This window comes from Syngnathoides biaculeatus, chromosome 14, assembly GCF_019802595.1.
Source record: "Syngnathoides biaculeatus isolate LvHL_M chromosome 14, ASM1980259v1, whole genome shotgun sequence".
Taxonomy (NCBI): domain Eukaryota; kingdom Metazoa; phylum Chordata; class Actinopteri; order Syngnathiformes; family Syngnathidae; genus Syngnathoides; species Syngnathoides biaculeatus.
Window position 1 is genome coordinate 8,675,595 of NC_084653.1, and position 19,732 is coordinate 8,695,326.

The 19,732-nt window shown below is 41.0% G+C and overlaps 1 protein-coding gene across 4 annotated transcripts in view; it reads right to left on the reverse strand.

Annotated features, from left to right (window-relative positions):
• The window catches only part of ranbp2 (RAN binding protein 2), a 45,189-nt gene that overhangs the window by 8,598 nt on the left and 16,859 nt on the right, over positions 1-19,732 (reverse strand). Inside the window, exons 11-25 of one of the 4 annotated variants that reach the window (XM_061842539.1) lie at positions 19,418-19,614; positions 16,671-16,794; positions 16,404-16,565; positions 16,131-16,268; positions 15,461-15,592; positions 15,165-15,383; positions 15,000-15,083; positions 14,532-14,673; positions 11,023-11,105; positions 6,711-10,947; positions 5,923-5,964; positions 5,013-5,174; positions 3,601-3,687; positions 3,314-3,489; positions 1,191-1,349 (exon numbers count right to left, since the gene is read on the reverse strand). In XM_061842539.1, coding sequence (XP_061698523.1) covers positions 1,191-1,349; positions 3,314-3,489; positions 3,601-3,687; positions 5,013-5,174; positions 5,923-5,964; positions 6,711-10,947; positions 11,023-11,105; positions 14,532-14,673; positions 15,000-15,083; positions 15,165-15,383; positions 15,461-15,592; positions 16,131-16,268; positions 16,404-16,565; positions 16,671-16,794; positions 19,418-19,614 — 6,144 coding nt within the window. Of the gene's footprint in view, positions 1-1,190; positions 1,350-3,313; positions 3,490-3,600; positions 3,688-5,012; positions 5,175-5,922; positions 5,965-6,710; positions 10,948-11,022; positions 11,118-14,531; positions 14,674-14,999; positions 15,084-15,164; positions 15,384-15,460; positions 15,593-16,130; positions 16,269-16,403; positions 16,566-16,670; positions 16,795-19,417; positions 19,615-19,732 lie in introns of all 4 variants that reach the window. The other 3 variants (XM_061842537.1, XM_061842538.1, XM_061842540.1) reach the window with 3 other exon arrangements.

Genomic DNA, 19,732 nt, shown 5'->3' on the forward strand with positions numbered 1-19,732 from the left:
GCAGTTCTTCGCTTGCATAAAATAGCTATGTGTGAATGATTGTCACACTTGATCTGTGTTGAGCGATATTTTGCGATCTGCCTGCACAAACGTGTCTCTGTTCGGCGGTGAGCTAGGCTAAACCGGACTAGCAGTCCTAAAAGCCTTCGACGTGCACCGAGACACCAAGACTGAAGGAAGGATGTTTGAGGACACTAAAGTAGTGATTGTCGTACTCGGTCGAGACTTACGTAGGTTCGGCACTAATTCAAGAATAATTATTGAGGGGAGCGCGTGACGTTACACAGAGAAAACGAGAGAAACAACTCGTAAATCAAGCTTCGCCTTCTTTTACTTCATACGGTGGTTCACAAACGGCTACACAGATTCTGCACACAAGTGTGATATGTAACACGAAAATAGGAAACTGTCATTGACGAATTCGTCTTTGGGTTATAATATATTATATTATGTGGGGTCTCGGTCTTCCTCTGACTCTGGAAAGATCTCGCGCTAATATCAATGGTTTCTCCGTCGATATGCATGTAAATACCATTGAAATACCCCTCGCTGAAATACTTGAAGCCCTGCTGTCTGCTTTTCAACGATATTTCACTGTTAGCTAAGAATGCGAGTGAGTGTGTTATTCTATTCTGCTGTTTAATGCAGTGCACCCTTGAAAATTTGCAGTGGTAGTCACAAATTGAACTATATTGTGCATCCATGGATCTATCCATGGAATCTATCCTCTGCTGTAAAACGATCTATTACAGAATCTCTGCATATTTTGAGACTTTCTGTAACAATGTCACAAGATGGTTTCTGAGCCATGGCTAATAGTATAGTAATTAGTGACAAGGAAGTATAGGGAAGTGATCCATCTAAACTGTTTTAGATCTTTGCATGTCAATTGGGAGCCACGTTTAGCCTGTGTTGCAAGTGAAAGATTATTTGCCTCATGTGGACTGGAGGCTTTTGCTCTGCTGAGCACCATTATTTTTCTTGGGTAGCGTTATAAGTTTGAAGTATTCTAATGTGAAGGAATAACAGTTTGTGGGATATTTATATTTACATAACGTAGGGAATAATAAAACAATCAAGGGGGATCAATTTGACAAATGTCTTGGGACAAACACTTCAACTGCTTATCTAGCCCATGAGGTCTTAAATGAGACCACTAACACCTTTTAAAAGTTTTATCCTTTTCCTACCAGTTCCTGTTGGGCCTTGTGGACTTCTGCATTAAAGTCCTCTGCCTTGTCACAATCCTGGTCGCTGTCAGTGGTGCTGAGGCCACAAAAGAAGTTGGGTGGAAGCTGAAGGCTCTTGGCCTTTTCCTCTTCAGGTGTTGTTTTTTCCTCCCAAACAACCTGGGAAATTTTCAGTGCTATTCAGAAATTCAAATATTTTGTCTCCCCTCTTCCCCGATCGTCAACTATTTGCTGTAAGGTCATCTATTTCAGAATCTTACCATATTTGATGATGATATAATTATATTATCTGATATATCTGACATTTTTGCATGTCATTGAGGAGCCAAGTTAGACTGTGGGCTGTGTCTGCTATGCAGACTGCCGCTTATTTTTGGGGGGTAATGGAAGATGAGTGTGAAATATTCAAATTGTTGGGATAAGAGTTTGTGGTACGTTTAAAGTACTAAACCAGAGGAAATGTATTTTATTTGTCTATCATGCAAATTTAATAAATATTGAAAAAATCTTCAACAACAGAAATGAAATTGGAGCCAAAGTGCACATTTTCTTTGTAATCCGAATACCTCCCATGTCTGTTTCAAACCAAGCCTCTTTTGAAGCTGCTTCTGTGTGCCGCCACGCAAAGACAACCCAGTACAGAAATGGCTTCCCACTCAGACAATCATACATGGGAGTGGGATCTAGAGAAGATAGACAGCAGTGATGATGAAGTTTTTATGGAATGTGTAAATGCTACTGGCTTCTTGTGCATGCATAAGAGATCACAGGTTTCAGACGCAATGAGTGTTTATTGAACTCTGAGGACATGGAACACGGTGAGCGGCTACACATAGACAGCCGCAGTTTAATAACTACAACATAGATAAGGGATCCAACCCATAACACCTAGGAGAGGTGTATCCCCGTACTCGGCATAGTGACAAACAACCAATAAGCTACAGAATGCTCTCTGGAAGAGGAGGAACTGAAGAGGAGGAATTTTCCTATTCTTCCCGTGTTTGAAAAACATCAAATGCAGGTGTAATTTAATAAGATCGAACCGGTGTGATGGTCTGAGCGTCGAATGCAACACAAGGACAGGATTCGGCGAGACATGACAGTTGATGGAACTTCGCACCCAAAACACAGACAGGTAGGTGCCTCAAGAAATCTACGTACACCTTTTTGATGAAATCTAATTCAAACACGTTTAAACGTCTGATGCTGCTTGCACAAAACAGTGAGTCGTTTGTTGTACTAGCGACTGAGTCGGCGTAAAACAAAAATTGAAACCTTCTGTATCGTTCTGCGTTTAAAGATTTAGCCTGTATTTTAAATAATGCACCTAACACTTGAGAGCACACACCGCCATAGTCGAATTTCAGCAAAACCTCAGCATCAACAGTACACTAACTTTATACAGTGTCCAAGTTTTGTCACCTCCTAAACATCACATGGATACGGATATTAGCTGATATATACATCTCTTTCGGCATTGTACTTACATTTAAAACGAGGTAGATACTTGTCAATACTAAACAATTGAACAGGTATATACTTACTTGCTACCGAAGGCAAGTGAACGCTGTACCGGGCTTTCAAAGCAGTCCTCCGTGAAATACTTGGAACATATTACTGTCCACTTTGATTTGTAAGTCCAATGTGCCCGCTTTGTCTTCACAAACCTGGCCCATAACATGCCTATCCGTTCATCTTTCGGCCATTCATGCAAGCTGACTCCGTCAACGTTTGACGCAGAACAGGCGTATGCAACACACTTCATTATTGTTGCTAGCTTTTTCACTCTGGCTAAATGTTGTTGTGACTTGACGTTACATTCCGGAGAGTACCGGAACTTGCCGAATCTAAGTGACATTTTGAACAAAATCTTGAGACGGACTTTGATGATAATTTATTTAATTTCTGTTGTGTTGAGAATTTTTTAAACATCTTTTTATGAAATTTTAGCTACATTTATAGAATAGACAAATAAAATACATCACCTCTGGATTAGTGCTTTATATATTAACGTAGGGAAAAATAAACATTCAAGGGGCATCAATCTGACAAAATTCTTGGATCATATACTTTATCCACTGCTTAGCTAGTCCATGAAATTTTAAATGACACCCTTTTCCTACCAGTTCCTGTTGAGCCTTATGGACTTCTGTCTCAAAGTCCTCCGCTTTGTCACAATCCTGGTCGCTGTCACTGGTGCTCAGGCCACAAAAGAAGGTGGGTGGAAGCTGAAGGCTCTTGGCCTTCTCCTCCTCCTCGGGCGTTGGCTTTTTCTCCCAAACAACCTGGCAGTCAGGTTCTGAATGGATTGCGAGCAAGCACAAAAATATTAGACATGATATGGTAAGGAATACCCCACCACCGGAAAAAAAACAAAACAAAAAAAAAAAACCTAGAGATTGACTCATACCGTTAGCAGACTTAATGTCTTTTCTTTCAGGATGATCAGGGTAAAGCTTTCCAGTCAAGGCTTTCACTGCAGACTCATAGTCCTCATCTACAGACAGAAAGATCTGAAAATTGTTGTATCTGGACTTGTTTCTGTACTTAGGTCATATCAATGAATGCTCTCAACTGTCTCACGTCACGAAGAAATACATGTAGTGGCAAGGCGTTACATAATGAAGTACAAGAAGTGAATAAAAACAACCCCCAAAGTGAACAATAAATTCTTCACCAACATTTCGAGGAGATGCTCATTTAATATTCAAATATTGTTGATGCCCAGATTACGTTACGTATAAGTATGTCCCCAAATGTTTGACAGCTCTCCTACGCAGTCTTAAAGGCCGCTGTGCACATGCAACATGTCTTCCGGCAAACAGGACAGGTCTTAAGTGGGAAGGTCGGTGTGTCTGTGTGAAGGAGCAGACCTTTTGTAGGCTTTCAATTCGTCAAACCTCGCAAAGAAAAGGGAGACTTGAAGGGTCATATGGCAGATTCTAAGACATTTCAAACACTTCCTTTAATAAATGAAGTGAATTATTTTGCAATAAGCTATTTAACTAGTAGTGTTGCATTTTTTTGAGGTGACTATTTGTAGAGTAGTGCAGAGTATACAACCCGCGAGCAAGCATCAAGTTGTGTGGCTGTTTTGCTGCAGGAGGAGCTGGATTTCTTCATAAAACAGCATCATGAAGAAATAACATGGAGACATTAAGGAATCTTCTCAAGATGTATCAGCTAGGAAGCTAAAACTTGGGCATAAATGGGTCTTCCAAATGGAGAATGACCCAAAGCATTGCCAAAATGGTTAAATGTGGCTTCAAGGTAATAAAGTCAATGTCTTGGAGTGGCCATCACAAAGCCCCAATCTAAAGCCCATTGAAAATTTATGGGCACATTTGAAATGGTGTGTGTGAGCAGGTTAACCGACAAACCTGACTCAGTTACACCAGTTCAGTCAGGCAGAATGGGCAAAGAATCTAGTACTATCAGAAGCTTGTGGAAGGTTACCCAAAATGTACTGACGTCATGTAGTTCAAAAGGAAAAGCTACTCGGATACTAAGGAAATATTTGCAAATTTCTGGGTTTAACTGTGTGTTTGTGTATAGAATTCAATACCCATGTAGAAACAGTATTTTGAAAACAAATTCAAAGCATTCTATTTAGAAGTCATTTAAATGTTTTCTCCCCCGATTTGAAGCTTTACTAAAAACTCCCACCGTACTCAAATTGTGCAAATCATAAAGGGGACACATTCACCCTATTGATACAACATGTACACAACATGCATCTTGTCTTTGTTCAACTCCTGCCTGCTGACTACCAATTTAGTTATTGTTCCAATCTTGTTGTCCAAACTAATACTCCAGTCTTACCATCAGGTTGATTGTCGCTCGTGTATCCTGGTTCATTCTGGTAGCAGAAAAAGGTGAGTGGCAGGAGTAATTTCCTGGCTAAAGCAGCTTGTTCAGTGGTGGGTTCCCTGACATACACGATCTCCACCTCTGAGTCCTCATCTGACCCTGCACTGCTGAATCCTGTGAAAGACAAATTGAAAACAAGTGATTATTAAAATGAACTAAATCACTTAGACTACAATTGAAGTGTTAGTTTTGCAAACAAAACCATACAGTATCATGCACAGCAAAAATATCATGCATTGAAACTGATGTGAGATTATCCAAGGACAACAGATACATAATGTATATGTGTCAGAGTGGTTCCAGTCTGTGGCAGAGAACACAAATTCGGGAAATACTACACTGGACAATAACACTAAGTGTACCTAGCCTGTGCCGGTATGTTCATTGCAAAGACGACACTTGACTGGGAATTGCATTTCAGTGTTGCCACTCTTCCTGCATTAAATTTAGGAGTGTGAGCAGTTTATACAGTGCATTGATTCCTCTGAGTAAAGAGGCACTCAGCAAACATTTAGGCAGCATTGGCATTTAATGAAGTTCTTCCCGTTTGGTGCTCATAATAACTGATATTTGAGATGCCTCAATCTAAATTAGCTTCATATTCTCACATTCAATTACAATAATTGAATCTGTTCTTGAATGTCTTGAATTGCATGTTAAAAAAATTGAACCAAATTTACTTGAGATACTTATGTGATAACACTTTCTCCATCAGAGGTCTCAAACTGGCAGCCCGCAAAACATTTTGTGGCACCCACTTAAATGTGAAAGTTTGTTAGTGTGGCCCACAAGTATTTTTTTTTTTTTTTTTTTCGAATGGATGGTACTTGTACAGTGTTGTGTGCAGAGCTCCTGAACCTACCGATTACAGTGGGGTATATGGCTCTCGGGGGTGTGATATCTGCTTGAAGCAAGCAAAGAAACATGTTTAAGTGAGTGAAATTTACACCAGCATTGCCACTGAAGAGTTTTATTAGTGATTTTGGACACAACTTGTCTACACCAACGTTTTTGCTTATCTTATTTCGTGTTAAAAGAAAAACATTTGAGAAGATTTTATTTCTAATTCAAATTGCACATATGTGCATTTGCATCTGCAGCCCAGCCTCGGCTAGATTCTGTCTTCAGCGCCCCCAAGGTAAATTGAGTTTGAGACCACTGTTCTACAAAGACATGCAGGCATATTAGTTTCATTGTTTTCCACTCCGTGCATCCGGGTCATTCTTATCTACAATTCCGGTGACAGCTGAGAAGTGTTAAGACACACTGCGGTCATGAGAGTACCTGGACTTTCAAACCGAGTGCTCGATGTGCTCGTCCAAAAGGCCATTGGGTTATCTTTGAATAGCCTAAAATCCAGTCCTAGAGAATGATGGGTTGTTGTGTTAACAGTAACTACATAAAAAGGCCATTGCCATTTTTGAAAAGGTCCAAAGTGTGACAAAAAAAATTGCAAATATTTTTCGTTTTCATTTGATAATGAAGTAAATTAAAAAGAAAAAAAAATCTATAGCCCAGTCCTCAGTGGTTTTAAGGATCTTTCCCATCGTAGAAAGCATATTTTAAAGTATATTATTTTTTGTGGGGACCTAATTGTTCCCTTTAAAAGGAAAATTAGCTAAAGTTTGTAAACATAGCAATTTTGCTTACCTTTCTGTGGAATTTTGAATGCAGGTGGCGCAGATGAGCCCTTAGTAGGATGTGGAGGATCTTTAGCTTTCAAACTGGCTTCACAATCACCACTATCAGAGTTTGATTTTGGACTCCCAAAGATCTTCTGAAGACTATCAGATCCGAACACAAACTTAGGGGGCGACATCACAGACTTGGTGGGATTGACTGGACTTTGGGACCCGGAGAAATTATCAATGAAGAGTTCAGTGCGTTCCTTGGTGGTCTCTTCCAAAACAGCAATAGCTGCCTTCCCACAAACACTTTTAGGAGTTTTTGATGAATCTCCACTGTCCTGAGAAATTATAGATTTCACGGGAGTCATAAATTCCACTTTCTCCTGAGCAATCTTGGCCTCATCAAAAACGTGCTTAAATATGTTTGCCGTTTCCTGCATTTTAAACCTCACAGCCAGCTGCTCCACTTTGCCATCTCCTTCTTCTGCAAAGTCCAGTGCACTCCATACCCAGGCCTTCTCCGCACCCTTCATAGGTTCTAGCTTCATGGCTGCTGTAATCCATTGGTTTGCACAGATCTTAAGTACCTGGTCCCTTCTCATAATCAACCTTACACGTTTTGTATTATAATTTTGTAAGATTTTGAGATCTCCGATACCTCTGTCCTTCCACTGACTCGCTTCTTTATCATATCGATAGAGTTTGGCTCTGTGACTGAAGACAACTTGTTCATTTTCTTCACCTGTAGAAATCTCAACCAGGTCAGGCAGGGGAACTACAGGTTCAAAGTACAGACCGTCTCGCTCCTCTTCCTGTGTAACATCTTGCTCATCATCTGTGCCCACTGAGGATCTGCTCTGGTTAAGCTTGGCAGGAGACTTGGAGGTGCTTATGCCAGGTTGGAAGCTGAAGCTGAAGCCACCCATGGACTCCCCAAAGCGGAAAAGATTCTTTCTTAGAGGGCTGCTGGAGAGTGGAGAGGCATAGACTGACGAATCGGCAGTGTCATCCAAAGCCTCTTCTCTTAGGTCATAGTTATCCCACTCCAAAGTAGGGCCAGTGGTTTCATTGTGAGGCTTGATTAAAACACTTGACATGGACTTCACATTAGTGGACTGTAACTGGCTGTCATCATCTTGCATCTTTGTTTTATCATCTGTTAAAAAGGATTTCAGGTCTTTCAAACCAGACTTCATTTCCTCAGCTTTCTGAATCAGATGTGCAGTTCTGCCTGTGTCAACCAATTTGTGTGGAGTTTGCAGGGGGATGTCCAAGAGGAGACGCTGACATTCTTCAAACTTTGTCTTGAATTCTTGAGCGAGCTCTGTACTTTTAAACTTGGCAGCCAACTGCTCAGGTTTGGCATTGCCATCAGAGAAATCATTTGCCATCCAGATCCATGCCTTATCTGAGCCCGATAGAGGCTTGAGATTCATTGTTGTAGTGATCCAGTGGTTAGCACACACTTTCAGAACTTGCTCTCTTCTCATTAGAACCCTCAGTCTTCCGTTAGAGTTGTTCTTCAAGAATTTTAAGATCCCCACTCCACGCTCTTTCCACTGACTGGTGTTTGCGTCAAACCGGAACAGTTTGACACGCTGGGAATAAAGAACCTGTTCATCCTCCTCCCCCGTGACAAGCTCAACTTTCTCAGGCATTTGAACCACTGGTTCAAACTGGATATCATCATTTTCTTCAGTTTTATACATGTCATCTTCCCCCTGCTCGTTTGTGGCATTCATCTTGGTGGGCGTTGATGAGAACACTTGTTCACCAGCGCCAGAGAAACCTTTGAAACTTGGGTCCTTCTGGCCAAACTGAAAGTCTCCTCCAGAAGACTTTGCCAGATCTGCAAAGCTAAAAGCATTAGTTTTACCAGATATTAATGGATTTGTCTCAAGCTCTTGACTGACGTCTGGGTTATTAAAATCATTTTCTTTCACCTTCTGTTTATCAGCAATGTTTTTAAGAAAGCTCGAGGCTGAACCTGAAACAATTTGTTCAGCTGAGGTTAAGTTTTCAGTTTCATCTTTTGTAGTGCTCGGAATGCCAAATGTAAAGCCACCTGCAGGCATGGGCATGGAGAAAGAAAATCCAGAAGAACTTGTACTTGGAGCAGACTGGGAAGCTTCAAACTTGAAAGAAGCAGGAGAAGTTTCAACTTTGTTTTGCCCAAACTGAAATGAACTGCCACCTCCAAAAGGTGCAGTGAAGCCAGTTCCGGTCGGCACGCCTGATGTTGTCTTTACTCCAAAGCTAAAGCTAAAGGTGGAAGGTGATATAGTCGTAGTATTTGTGCTTTTCACATTAGGATTTGGTGTCTGACAGGCAACACATTTACTGCTCGTGGAGTCATTTCTCAACATACAGGTGTCACACTCCCACATATCGGCCTTGGGAAATTTAGCTTGTAATGATGTACTCTTCTGCCCATCCTTCTTTGCTAAATCAGCTCCAAAACCCGAAACTGCTACTGTAGATAGATTCGCAACAACAGGAGCATCTTCTTTTGATTTAGTACTGTGGTTTGGATTTGTACAGGCAGCACAATTCTCTAAATTAGCTTCATTTTTTACATAGCATACAGCACACTCCCACTGATCTAGTTTCTTTGTAAATTGGCTGCCAAACCCAGAACTCACAATGGATTCAGAGTTCTTGTTTGGTGACGTACTTTGGTTGACTATTGTGTCCGCAGGTTTACTAGAATTTATGCCAAATGTGAAGGATGAAGGGGATGACGTTCCGAAAGCACTGAATCCAGGAAATGTGGAGCCAGAAATGCTGGTTTTTGATTCACATGTCCCAAATTTGAAAGTGAAAGGAGTGACTTTTGTTTCATTAGAATCCATGTCTTGAGTTGTACAGGAATTGGGATTGGCACTTTGACATGAAACACACTGAATATCTTTGGGCTTATTTCTCACACAGCAGACAGTACAATACCATTCACCTTCTTTAAGTGCGAACTTTGCTGTCAGACTTTCCAGTGGATTACAAGTTTTTACAACTTCTTTCTTCTCCTGCTCCTTCTCTTTTGATTTCACCACAATGCTTTGGGCTTCTTCAAATTTACTTTTAAACAGCAAAGCCTCATCCATTGTTTTGAAGCGTATGGCGAGTTGCTCAGGCTTAGGCTTTTCATCTGCATAATCAATGGCATTCCATACCCATGATTTATCAGAACCAGCATTTGGTTTCAGTTTCATATCAGTGGTAATGTAATGATTAGCACATATCTTGAGGACCTGCTCCCGTCTCATTAAGAGTCGAATCTTCGCTGTAGTGATATGTTTCAAGATTTTAACATTGCCAATCCCACGTTCCTTCCACTCTTTTGTCTCTGTGTCAAATCGATAAAGCTTTGCTCTATTGCAAAACAACTCTTCCTCCTCTTCCTCACCCGTTTTCACATCAACCTTATCAGGAAGAGGTACAATGGGTTCAAAGTGAGGGCCATCATCATCATCATCATCATCTTCAGCATGAGTGCTATCGTCACTATCGGCTGCATTTTCTTCTTTAGTTACAGACTTTGTGATACCAAATACTGGCTTGGCAACATCTCCAAATTTAAATGGCTGATCTACTTTTCCAAACAGACCCATCGGACCTGTGCTTTGCGCTGTATTAGGAAATGAGAAGCCGGATGAGTTTTTATTGCCAAAAGTGAAAATACTTGCTTGGCCTGAAGTCTGCTCTTGAGCTGGAAGCTTCTCCGGCAAAGTATCAGTTTTAGTAGCTGGTATGTCAGATGTAAGAAGGCCAAGCAAACTTTCACTGTGTTTTGCTTGGGATGCTGAGAAAGTGAAGTCTCCATCATTGGATTTAAAATTGGAGTTGAATTTGAAGGCAGTTGATGGTGTTGACTGCGAAACTGTGCTTGTTCCAAAATTAGGAACTTTTGTGACTTCAGCAGGTGTCTGCTGGCTAAAGGAGAACTTCCCAAGATCCACTGGTTTCTCCTCAATGCTCTTTGGTGGATGAGCAGGGATTACAGATGGTTTGGTGAAATAACCAGGTTCGGGTAGAGGAGGATTGGTATTTTGGTGAGTGACACTCTGCCTATAATATTCTTCACTATATGGGGAGAGAAGGCTTGTTGCTGGTGATTCAAAGCGAAGAGGGGCAGTGAAGCCCTGTTCTTGAGGAGGGTATAAGCAGGGAGGACCGGTTTGAATTGGAGGAGTATGGGTCGGGGGCTGATAGGCATACATATGTTGCTGAGGTGGCAGACGGTTCATACCATAAATTGGGGACTGTGTAAAAATGGATAAAATCATTTTCAGCACAATGAGATTTTTCACGCAAGCAAGCGACAATGCTTAGTTTACCTTTGCGGGGGTTACATTGGCAGCTGTGCGCAGGAGATATTGAGAATTGTATGCTGGAGACTGATTGTAATACCCAGAGGGACCTGTAGTGGAAACTTAAACACAAAAGCACATACATGAAGAAATCATCTTTCATCAACTAGTTTGCTCTCACTCTTACTAATAGCTAATGATAAATAATAGGCGTGTAATGATTTGTTTTTAAGGACGATATTGTTCATTTAGAATGACTTAATGTGAAACGATTCAATGCTTAAAACTGATTCATGAACTTTCCTGAAAATACAAATGCGAGTACTCATGCCCCCCCCGGGAAAAGTTTTGAAAAAAAATAGATGGCTGTGGTGCATTCTGGCGATATCTGAACAAAATTCTGACAAAAATTTAAAGTAAAATTTCTAAGTCCTGACCAAAAAATAAAAATAAAAAAATTGGTTAGAAGTTCCCCAAGGGCCAATCCCAGATTTTTTTTCTCCCCATCCTCCTATCACTGGATAGCACAAAATCACATTTGTCATTAAAATGCCATCTTATCTCAAGACAAATGAATTAAGTGAACTATTCAGTGAAAAGACATCTAAAATTGTCCTTTTCCACACATTAAACATATTACAGTAGATATAGAATATACACGAAAATATATCCTAGAATTTCCATACCGTACAGCAACACAGGACTGCCGTAAATAGGAGGCCGGCTTCCTAGAACGCGCCTTTATGTGCACCTGAATCAAGCGACGAGGTTTTTTTTTTTTTTTTTACGCCGTCACACTGCCTTGTGATCGACGCAATGAGCATTCCTGGTGTAACAGAATTTCCTTTGACATGGCTCATGATGTTGACGACTTTCGACGTAAATGCGCTCGCATTACGTGAAGCAGTTCTGAACATGCGCTTTCGTACATGCTCAGTACGGTTAACTTGCATTTCCTGTTTCCGGGTGAATACCGGTTGTTTGGGAGCAGGCTTGTTTAGTGAACAATGTTTATGAAATAAACGTAAATTAATGTCAAGACCACACAAAATAAGCGACGTCTTGAGAGAATACGAGGGGAGGAGCATTACTGTTACTAGTGTTAGTGCCTCAACATGGCTACGCTCGCGAAAGCAGAACAACGAACTCAAACGCATGTTCGTTCAATGTTGTCAACTAATATCTGGATTCATTTTAGGCAATTTTCCCCCAGTTTTACGGAGGAATTTTCATGAAAATTTAAAAATCCGGAATTTCGGGAAAATCCGGAGGACTTTCATCACTGCAGTTTCCATTGAGCCGGCCTTAAATTGATCGCCAAATAAAGTGTTTAACCACCTATATAGGAATGCTTGTGTACCTTTGAGCACTTAAATTGTGCTTGTTCAACTTACTGTTTTTCGAATTACGCGACGGGACCTCACTAGCTAAGGTTGTTCCCATATTCCAATATTTTCTGATTTGCTCTCAACATTACATGAGAGCAGCAAGCTAATTAGCACAAGCCTGGTGTTAGCAAAAAGATTAGCCGTCACGATGTCTCCCTTTTCAATTGAGGACTATAATGGACTATTGCAGAGGATGTCCATTCTAGAAACAAAAATCCACTGTCTTGAAGTGTGTAAGGATGCAAATGGACAGTCGGGAACCACTCGACTGACGTCTCAAAATGGTGAGCAGATGTCTACGACCAAACAAACTTAACTCAACAACAAGCACAATTATGGACTGTGGAAACAGTAACAGATCATCCAGCAGTTCTCCCTGTAATTTACTGGGACCAAAGCCAAATGATATAGGACATCTAAAAGGGAGGAGATAAAACCTTCAGATTATCGAGGAATATGGCTGGCCTACACTGCGGGGCGGCTACCACAAACCCTAGTGATCGGCCATTGACGGTGAGTTACAGTGAAGAAAAAGAAAAAAGGTGAGTCAATGAAAAACATTGACATAAGACTTTCTATTTCACGTTTAGAAGACCCAGGCCAAGAACGCTCACCCGCCATTATCACTGAAAGACATGAAATTAAATCATCCAACAAAAAATTGGGACCTCAAATGTTAATAGTTGGTGGTAGAGCTGTCAAGGATGTGAAACATTTTTGCAGTTTAAAAAAAAAAAAAAAAAAAAAAAAAAAAAAAAAAAAACACCAAAGTACTCTTTTACCAATGACATTATACACATAGGGGGCTTGGATGTTCAACAAGATTTCATTGATGATTTAAAAGAACAATATTTGGATGATGAGATTTTTATAAGCGGACCTCTCCCACTTGTAAGATTTGGAGCTGAACATTTCTCGTGGCGGTGTCAGTGAAATAAATGGTTAAGCAAAGTGTGTACTGCACTATCCCTAAATTTCATTGAAAATTTCTGCGCTTTTTGGGAGCTCAGACATTTTTACAAGGCAGACTGTTTGTCTATACAGACAAGGGGTTAACGTATTGCCTGCCTACATTTTTTTTTTTTACTGTGTTATTCACTGGCCAAAAAAGAAAATGGTAAAAAATGTTTATGCAAATCAAAGAGAATAGGATGAAGCTGCTACCAAACAATTGGAGGAAGAAGACATAAGGTGAGGCAAGGTGCAGACTGACATTATGGTCATCCAAAGAATAGGAGAAGCAAATGATAAAATGAAATGAGCCACCACTTTCAACCTCCCACACCTCTCCATCACCCAGTGGAGCCAAGCCCAATGAAAAACTCACTCTATTCTATCCTAAATGCAGTGTTAGATCTGAGGGACAGGGTGAAAACTTGTCAATGATTGACTCCCATTCACACCACACCATGAGCCTCCCACAGTTGTAAATAAACACGTAAATTAATCTCAAGACTACACAAAATAAGTGACGTCTTGAGGGAATGCATGGGGAGGGGCGTTACTGTTACTCGCATTAGTGCCTCAACATGGCTACGGTCATGAAAGCAAAACAACGAACTCAAACGCATGTTCATTCAATGTTGTCAACTAATATCCGGATTAATTTTAGGCAATTTTCCGGAGGAATTTTCATGAAAACTTGAAAATCTGGAATTCTGGGAAAATCTGGAGGACTTTCATCACTGCAGATTAAACTTTTCCTCATGAGTTTTAGAGTACTTACACTTTTCAATATTCCTTGCAGTGTAAGATGTTTTAATTGTACTTGTTTTCAAATAGTTTTCATTTAAATGCTTTTAATTATGTAAACCACATTGTGTTACTTTATGTATGAAAAGCACTACACAAATACATTTGCTTTGCTCTACCTTGCTTTTGTAGGGGGAATATTGCGAGATGTGCCTGATGGTTGGTATTGTAACTGGAGCCTGACACCGGAGTGTATTTTGACTCCCACTCCCGCCTACTCCAAGAGAGATTGAGCCCACTTCTTCCCAATCCCAAGTGATATTTGAGGGAAAAAAATCTCCCCAAATTCCAAACCCAAATTGTTCAGGTTGCTAGAATAAATTGATATGGTAAATGAACCGTTATGCCCCTAATATCTATCATTAATTTTTCCTAAGATCCAAAAAGTATACCGACCTGTCAAGGGGGCGCCATGGTAGGACTGCGCAGGTGTGAAAGACTCCTGGAGCCCTTCAGCACCATAGCTCTCAGCATACATTTTGTGATGGGGAGAGCTCACATTTGCTGAAGAGTTGTTTCTCAGGTAATGGACCTCATTCTACAAAAACAAATGCCTCATGACTCAGTGTGATGCAACTCAGGTATTCGAAAGAAAAAGATTTGTATTCTGTCAAAACGGTCCTGGATGAGAGACCGCAATAGAAGGTTTAATGGACCAATGATTTGATTTGAAACAAATAATTTATCATTAGTTTAGTGAAAGCAGTGCGAGCACTGAAAAACAATGCATTAACAGACCCATACAACCACCAATATACCCGCTTTGTGGTCAAACATGAGCTTGCACAAAAGAATTAAAAACATACAAAAACTTAAAGTATTATAAATTAAATGGACTAATAGAAATCAACTTCATAGGCTGACCTTAAGGGCTTCAACTTGCTGACACAGCATTTGGAGAAGACTTTTCTGGTCCTCCACCCAGTGTGGTGGTGTCTTTTGAGAAATCTGAAAAAGGGAGGAAATAGTAGTTCATCTTTTAATCATAAAACAATTTAAGTAATATTTTATTAAGTTACTGAAGCCTACCAGGTGCCTTTTGGAAGGAGAGATATTTTTGTTTGGGGAGGGAGAGGAAAATTTAATGTGAGATATGGTGGCACTTGAATCTGCAGTATAAGCAGGGCTTGAATGGGCTGGTCCTCTACGACTATCATTCTTCTCCTCTTCTTCGTCCTCTCCACTCTCGCCAAGTTGCTGGTTCACATCATTTAGACGGTCCACAACATCCTCCATGGACACTGGAAGCTAGAATGCAATACACAGGCTAAGGTTTATTAAAGCTTTCTGAGCTTAGGAACACTCAACTAAGAAAAAGAAAATACTTTTTCAACTTCATCCGCATTGGCATTGTATATCTTTGAGAGGTAAACCCTGAATTTTTTCAGAAAAGTGATGCATCTGTCCTGTGTCTCCTCAACTCCATTGCTGGCCTCCTCAGACAGCCGCTGGTAGATCTTTCCAGAAGAAAACAAACAACATTATAGGTAAATTCAGGAATCAGACAATCATTCAGATATCCAAACTACGTGCAAGGTATTCCTATCAGATATTTTCGATCCACAACAATTCATTATATTTGAAACAGCTGGCAAAATACTTCAGCACTATGAGAGGAAACTGAATGGGGGGAAAAAAAAAAGTTAACAACTAAACTAGTTACTAACAAGGCACAGTAATTCCTTCCTAAATCACTGTTCATTTATTGCGGATTTGTGCAAAAAAAAAAAAAAAATACCTCAATACTGGACAGTGCAGGTAAAATTTTCTACATATCTGTTGTTTCTTATAAAGGTAACGGGTATAATTATGGTCATAAAATATCTCAGGTTTAGAAATCAATGTTTTTTTTTTAATTGAAATTATCAAAATAAGTTACAGTATTTATTTGTCCATTTAGATGTATTGAAATTATCAACAAGTTCTATACAGTAGTATTTATAGAACATACAATACCATACAGTTATAAAACAAGAGTAAAACCAGATGACCAACCTGAGCCAAATGCCAGACAGATGACAAGTTATTGATTGATTCCAAAGTTGTAATGGCCTCCTCCGTCTTGCCTTCTATGTCAAGTAGACTTGCATATGATATTTTGGCTTCTTCTTCAAAACCCTTAACAGAAGAGACCTGGGCAGGAGAGAACTTGTATTTAATCATGGGATGCTGGTGGACTCATACACACCAACACACACTAGACAGTCAATGTATTTCAATAAAACCAAGATACAAGTGAATGAAGAGAACACAACTAGGAGTACTAACCTGAATATCTTTGGATGGAAAGTGTATGTAGAGGGGGTCGAGAGGTTCTGGTATGCTTCTTCTGCTTTTGATCTTGTCCAACAGTGGGAGGACAACTTTCCAGTAGTGGACACTTCGACTAATGTACTCCTTCTGGTCATAGTATGAGTTAATGCCATCGCCCTGTGTCATTAAACAAAGAGTGGACACCAACATGAGCAGATGAGGTTGGTATAGGAGCTTAATATGCAAACTATTTTTCAAACAAGGAACACTGGATGAACTCACAGTCTGACTGAGACACTGAGCCCAATAGATGGCCAATGCTGGATGCAACCCATGTTTCTCTCTGGCTCGCAATGTGTTCAGTCCATGTTGTACTATCATTCGCAATTTGGCTGACATGCCAGGACTACAAAAAATATAAACAAAATGCATCACATAAAATCATTAAACTGCAAAGGGACTTTTACTTCTTTGTTACAAGTTTCAGTTAATTTAACAGAAAGTTATAGTTATTTATTCCTACAGCATGAACAAAAAATGTATTTTAAAGTGGGCCTGTCATGAAATGGATGATTTGTGGTATATTATTAATGAAAAACCCACAGCCAATATGGTCCCATGTGTTTTTTTGCCCCACCACAAAACATGATTTTGACGTATACAGCTTTTTGTAAGTCCCCACATGGAAATCCTCTGAGGGATTTGTTTTCGAGAAGAAGCAGGAAGTGACGTAAAGGACAGCGGAGCCCCCTCATGGACTCGTTTGTTTTCATTAGTTTTACCTCCGGGAAGGTAGCTTGTCATAAGTTTCAAAGAGACCCTGTTCGTTGTGAAAAATGGATTCCACAGGTGCAGAGAACGAGAGCTTCGTGGGTTCTAAATACCAGGTAGGTGTGTATACAGCTACTAAGAAAAAAATAGTGTGGGGCGGTCCACATAATCGGTCTCTCTCATAACGTAGCAGAAGATCCGCGTATGAAATTTAATCGGTCTCTCATAACGTAACAAAAGATCCGCATATGAAATGTGTCGATGTGCGTGTCGCCCAGCCAACAATGTCTCATTCAGCCTTGCCTTGATACTGTTCATCGCGCACTGCGGCGGCTTTGAACATACCGCTCGGCTCCACCTCCTCTTCATCAACCACGGCGCCGAAAAATCAAGCACACCTGCTGAGGTACTGCGTTCGGCAGTCACAGCTATGCAAAGGCATAAAGCGCCCCGGCTCGACTGTGTTTCTCAGTACTGTGGCGTCTGTGAGCACCCCCCTAAAGCAGCACCGCTTGGCTCTGTCATAAGCCACACTGGCCAGCTGCGATGAGCCCCAAAAGCTCATCTCCGCCGCGGAAGTGGATCGGATGGGGATGCGGTTTGGCCGTGATCGCGTATCATCTGAATATGCCTCACAAAAAAAGTAAGTTTCTTTCAGCTTGTCCCTTTCAGGGTTGGCACAGCATGTCATCTCAGATGAGCGCACATATATGTTTGGCACAATTTTTACGCCGGATGCCCTTCCTGACGCAACCCTTCTCAGGGAGTGGAGACCCCAGTGGGATATGAACCCACAACCCCTGGTTTACCAAACCAGTGCTCTAACCACTGAGCTACGGGGCCTCCTGACTATGGCTCGCAACAATAGTGTAATATTCCCCTGAGGGCTCGAAACAATAGTGTAATATTGCCCCGGTAACTTCACTCGGTTGTGTGGTGTTGTCCTTTTCAAAAAGAGTACCGGTGTCATAAGGGGCGTCGGAAAAATCCGAATATCTTTGTTGCTCGGCTTCCATAGTAGCAGGCACTGCGCGTTTTCAACGGCAGAAGTGACGACGACGTCAAGGACAGATGATGCGACTAATAGGGCGACCACTTGGATGTCGAGGAACACTCAATTGCGCAACTTCGTGCATGGATGACGCGCTCTCCGCTCACTTTTTTTCCCCGTATAGACATTGAAGTGAATACTGTTATGTATTTTTCATTATAATATCTATTTTAGAATGTTTATAGGGATGACAGTACCACTTTAAGTACAGTGGTACCTGTACTTAGGAATGTCTCTGGTAACAAAAAATGAGGTTACGAAACCCTCCTGGGAACTTCTCTAGTTACGAAGGAAATTCAAGATATGAAATGAAAAAAAAAAATAGGTGCTGGATTCCCCAAATTCCAACATAAAGTAAACATGCTGTATCGTTGTTTGTGTGGCACAATAGAGCTGGTTTCCCATTGGCTATCGCTGGAGCATCTTCCTGGGATCCCATTGGCTCGGAGGGATGTCAATCTTTACTCATGATGCACATCCCGTATCTTGGTTTGTGTGGCGCGAAAGAGCTGCTCTCCCAGTTGCTATCGCCGTAGCAGCTTCCTCGCATCCCATTGACCAGGAGGGACGTCAATCTTTCCCCATGATGCACTTCCTGCATCTTGGATTTTTGTGGTGCAATAGAGCAGCACTCCCATTGGCCATCATCATAGCATCTTCCTGCTATCCAATTGGCTGGGAGGGACGTCAATCTTTACTCATGATGCTTTTTCATTTCCTTGGACACCCGACTGTCATCGAATCACACTAGCCCTGTCACAAGCTAACACACATTGGAAAATTAAAACCTTTGTGTTTTTGCAAGTTTATTCAGCTTTCTTCGCCATGGGTTCCAAGATACTTTAGTTGAATTAAGTTTTGTGCGTGCCTATATTCGTACAAATGTTTTCTCTCAGCTGTCAAAGTTTGCCGCCTCCTCCTCCTCCTTCCCCCACGATGCCTTTTGCTTGTCACTCACGGTTCTATCCGCATAGTCGTTCAATGCCAAAGGTAGAAGAGCATTTTTTTCCCCCCTATTCTTTACATGTGGATGCTCTTTTTTAGCAGTGTGTGTCTGTGTGTGCATGCGTGTGTGTCTTGGACCGAATTAGTCTATTTACATGTAAAATGCGTTTCTTATGAAAATGTCACATTACAAAACTTATGGTACGGATTAATTTCGTAAGTAAAGGTACCACTAAATGGTTCAGATAAGGTAGACACTCACGCAGCTCGTTTGTGAATGAGGCTATAGATGGCATCCCACCACTCCCTCTGTCTCTCTGTGGTCAAGAGGCGAAGGAGAGGAAGAGGGAGGCAGCGAGGCTCATACAGCTGATGTTGCTGCTGGTTTATTCCACTGTTTATCTTTGCTGTCTCCTGTAGCTGACTATGGCTGCAGAAAACCACGCCATGTACAAATACCTGCAAGACAAGAAACAACCAGTGAGACTTTATTAAAAGATCTGTTATAGAATGGTGCATGGAGGAAGGGGCAGGAGTAGGTAAATGCAGTTTGTAGACTAATTAAAATAATAGGGAC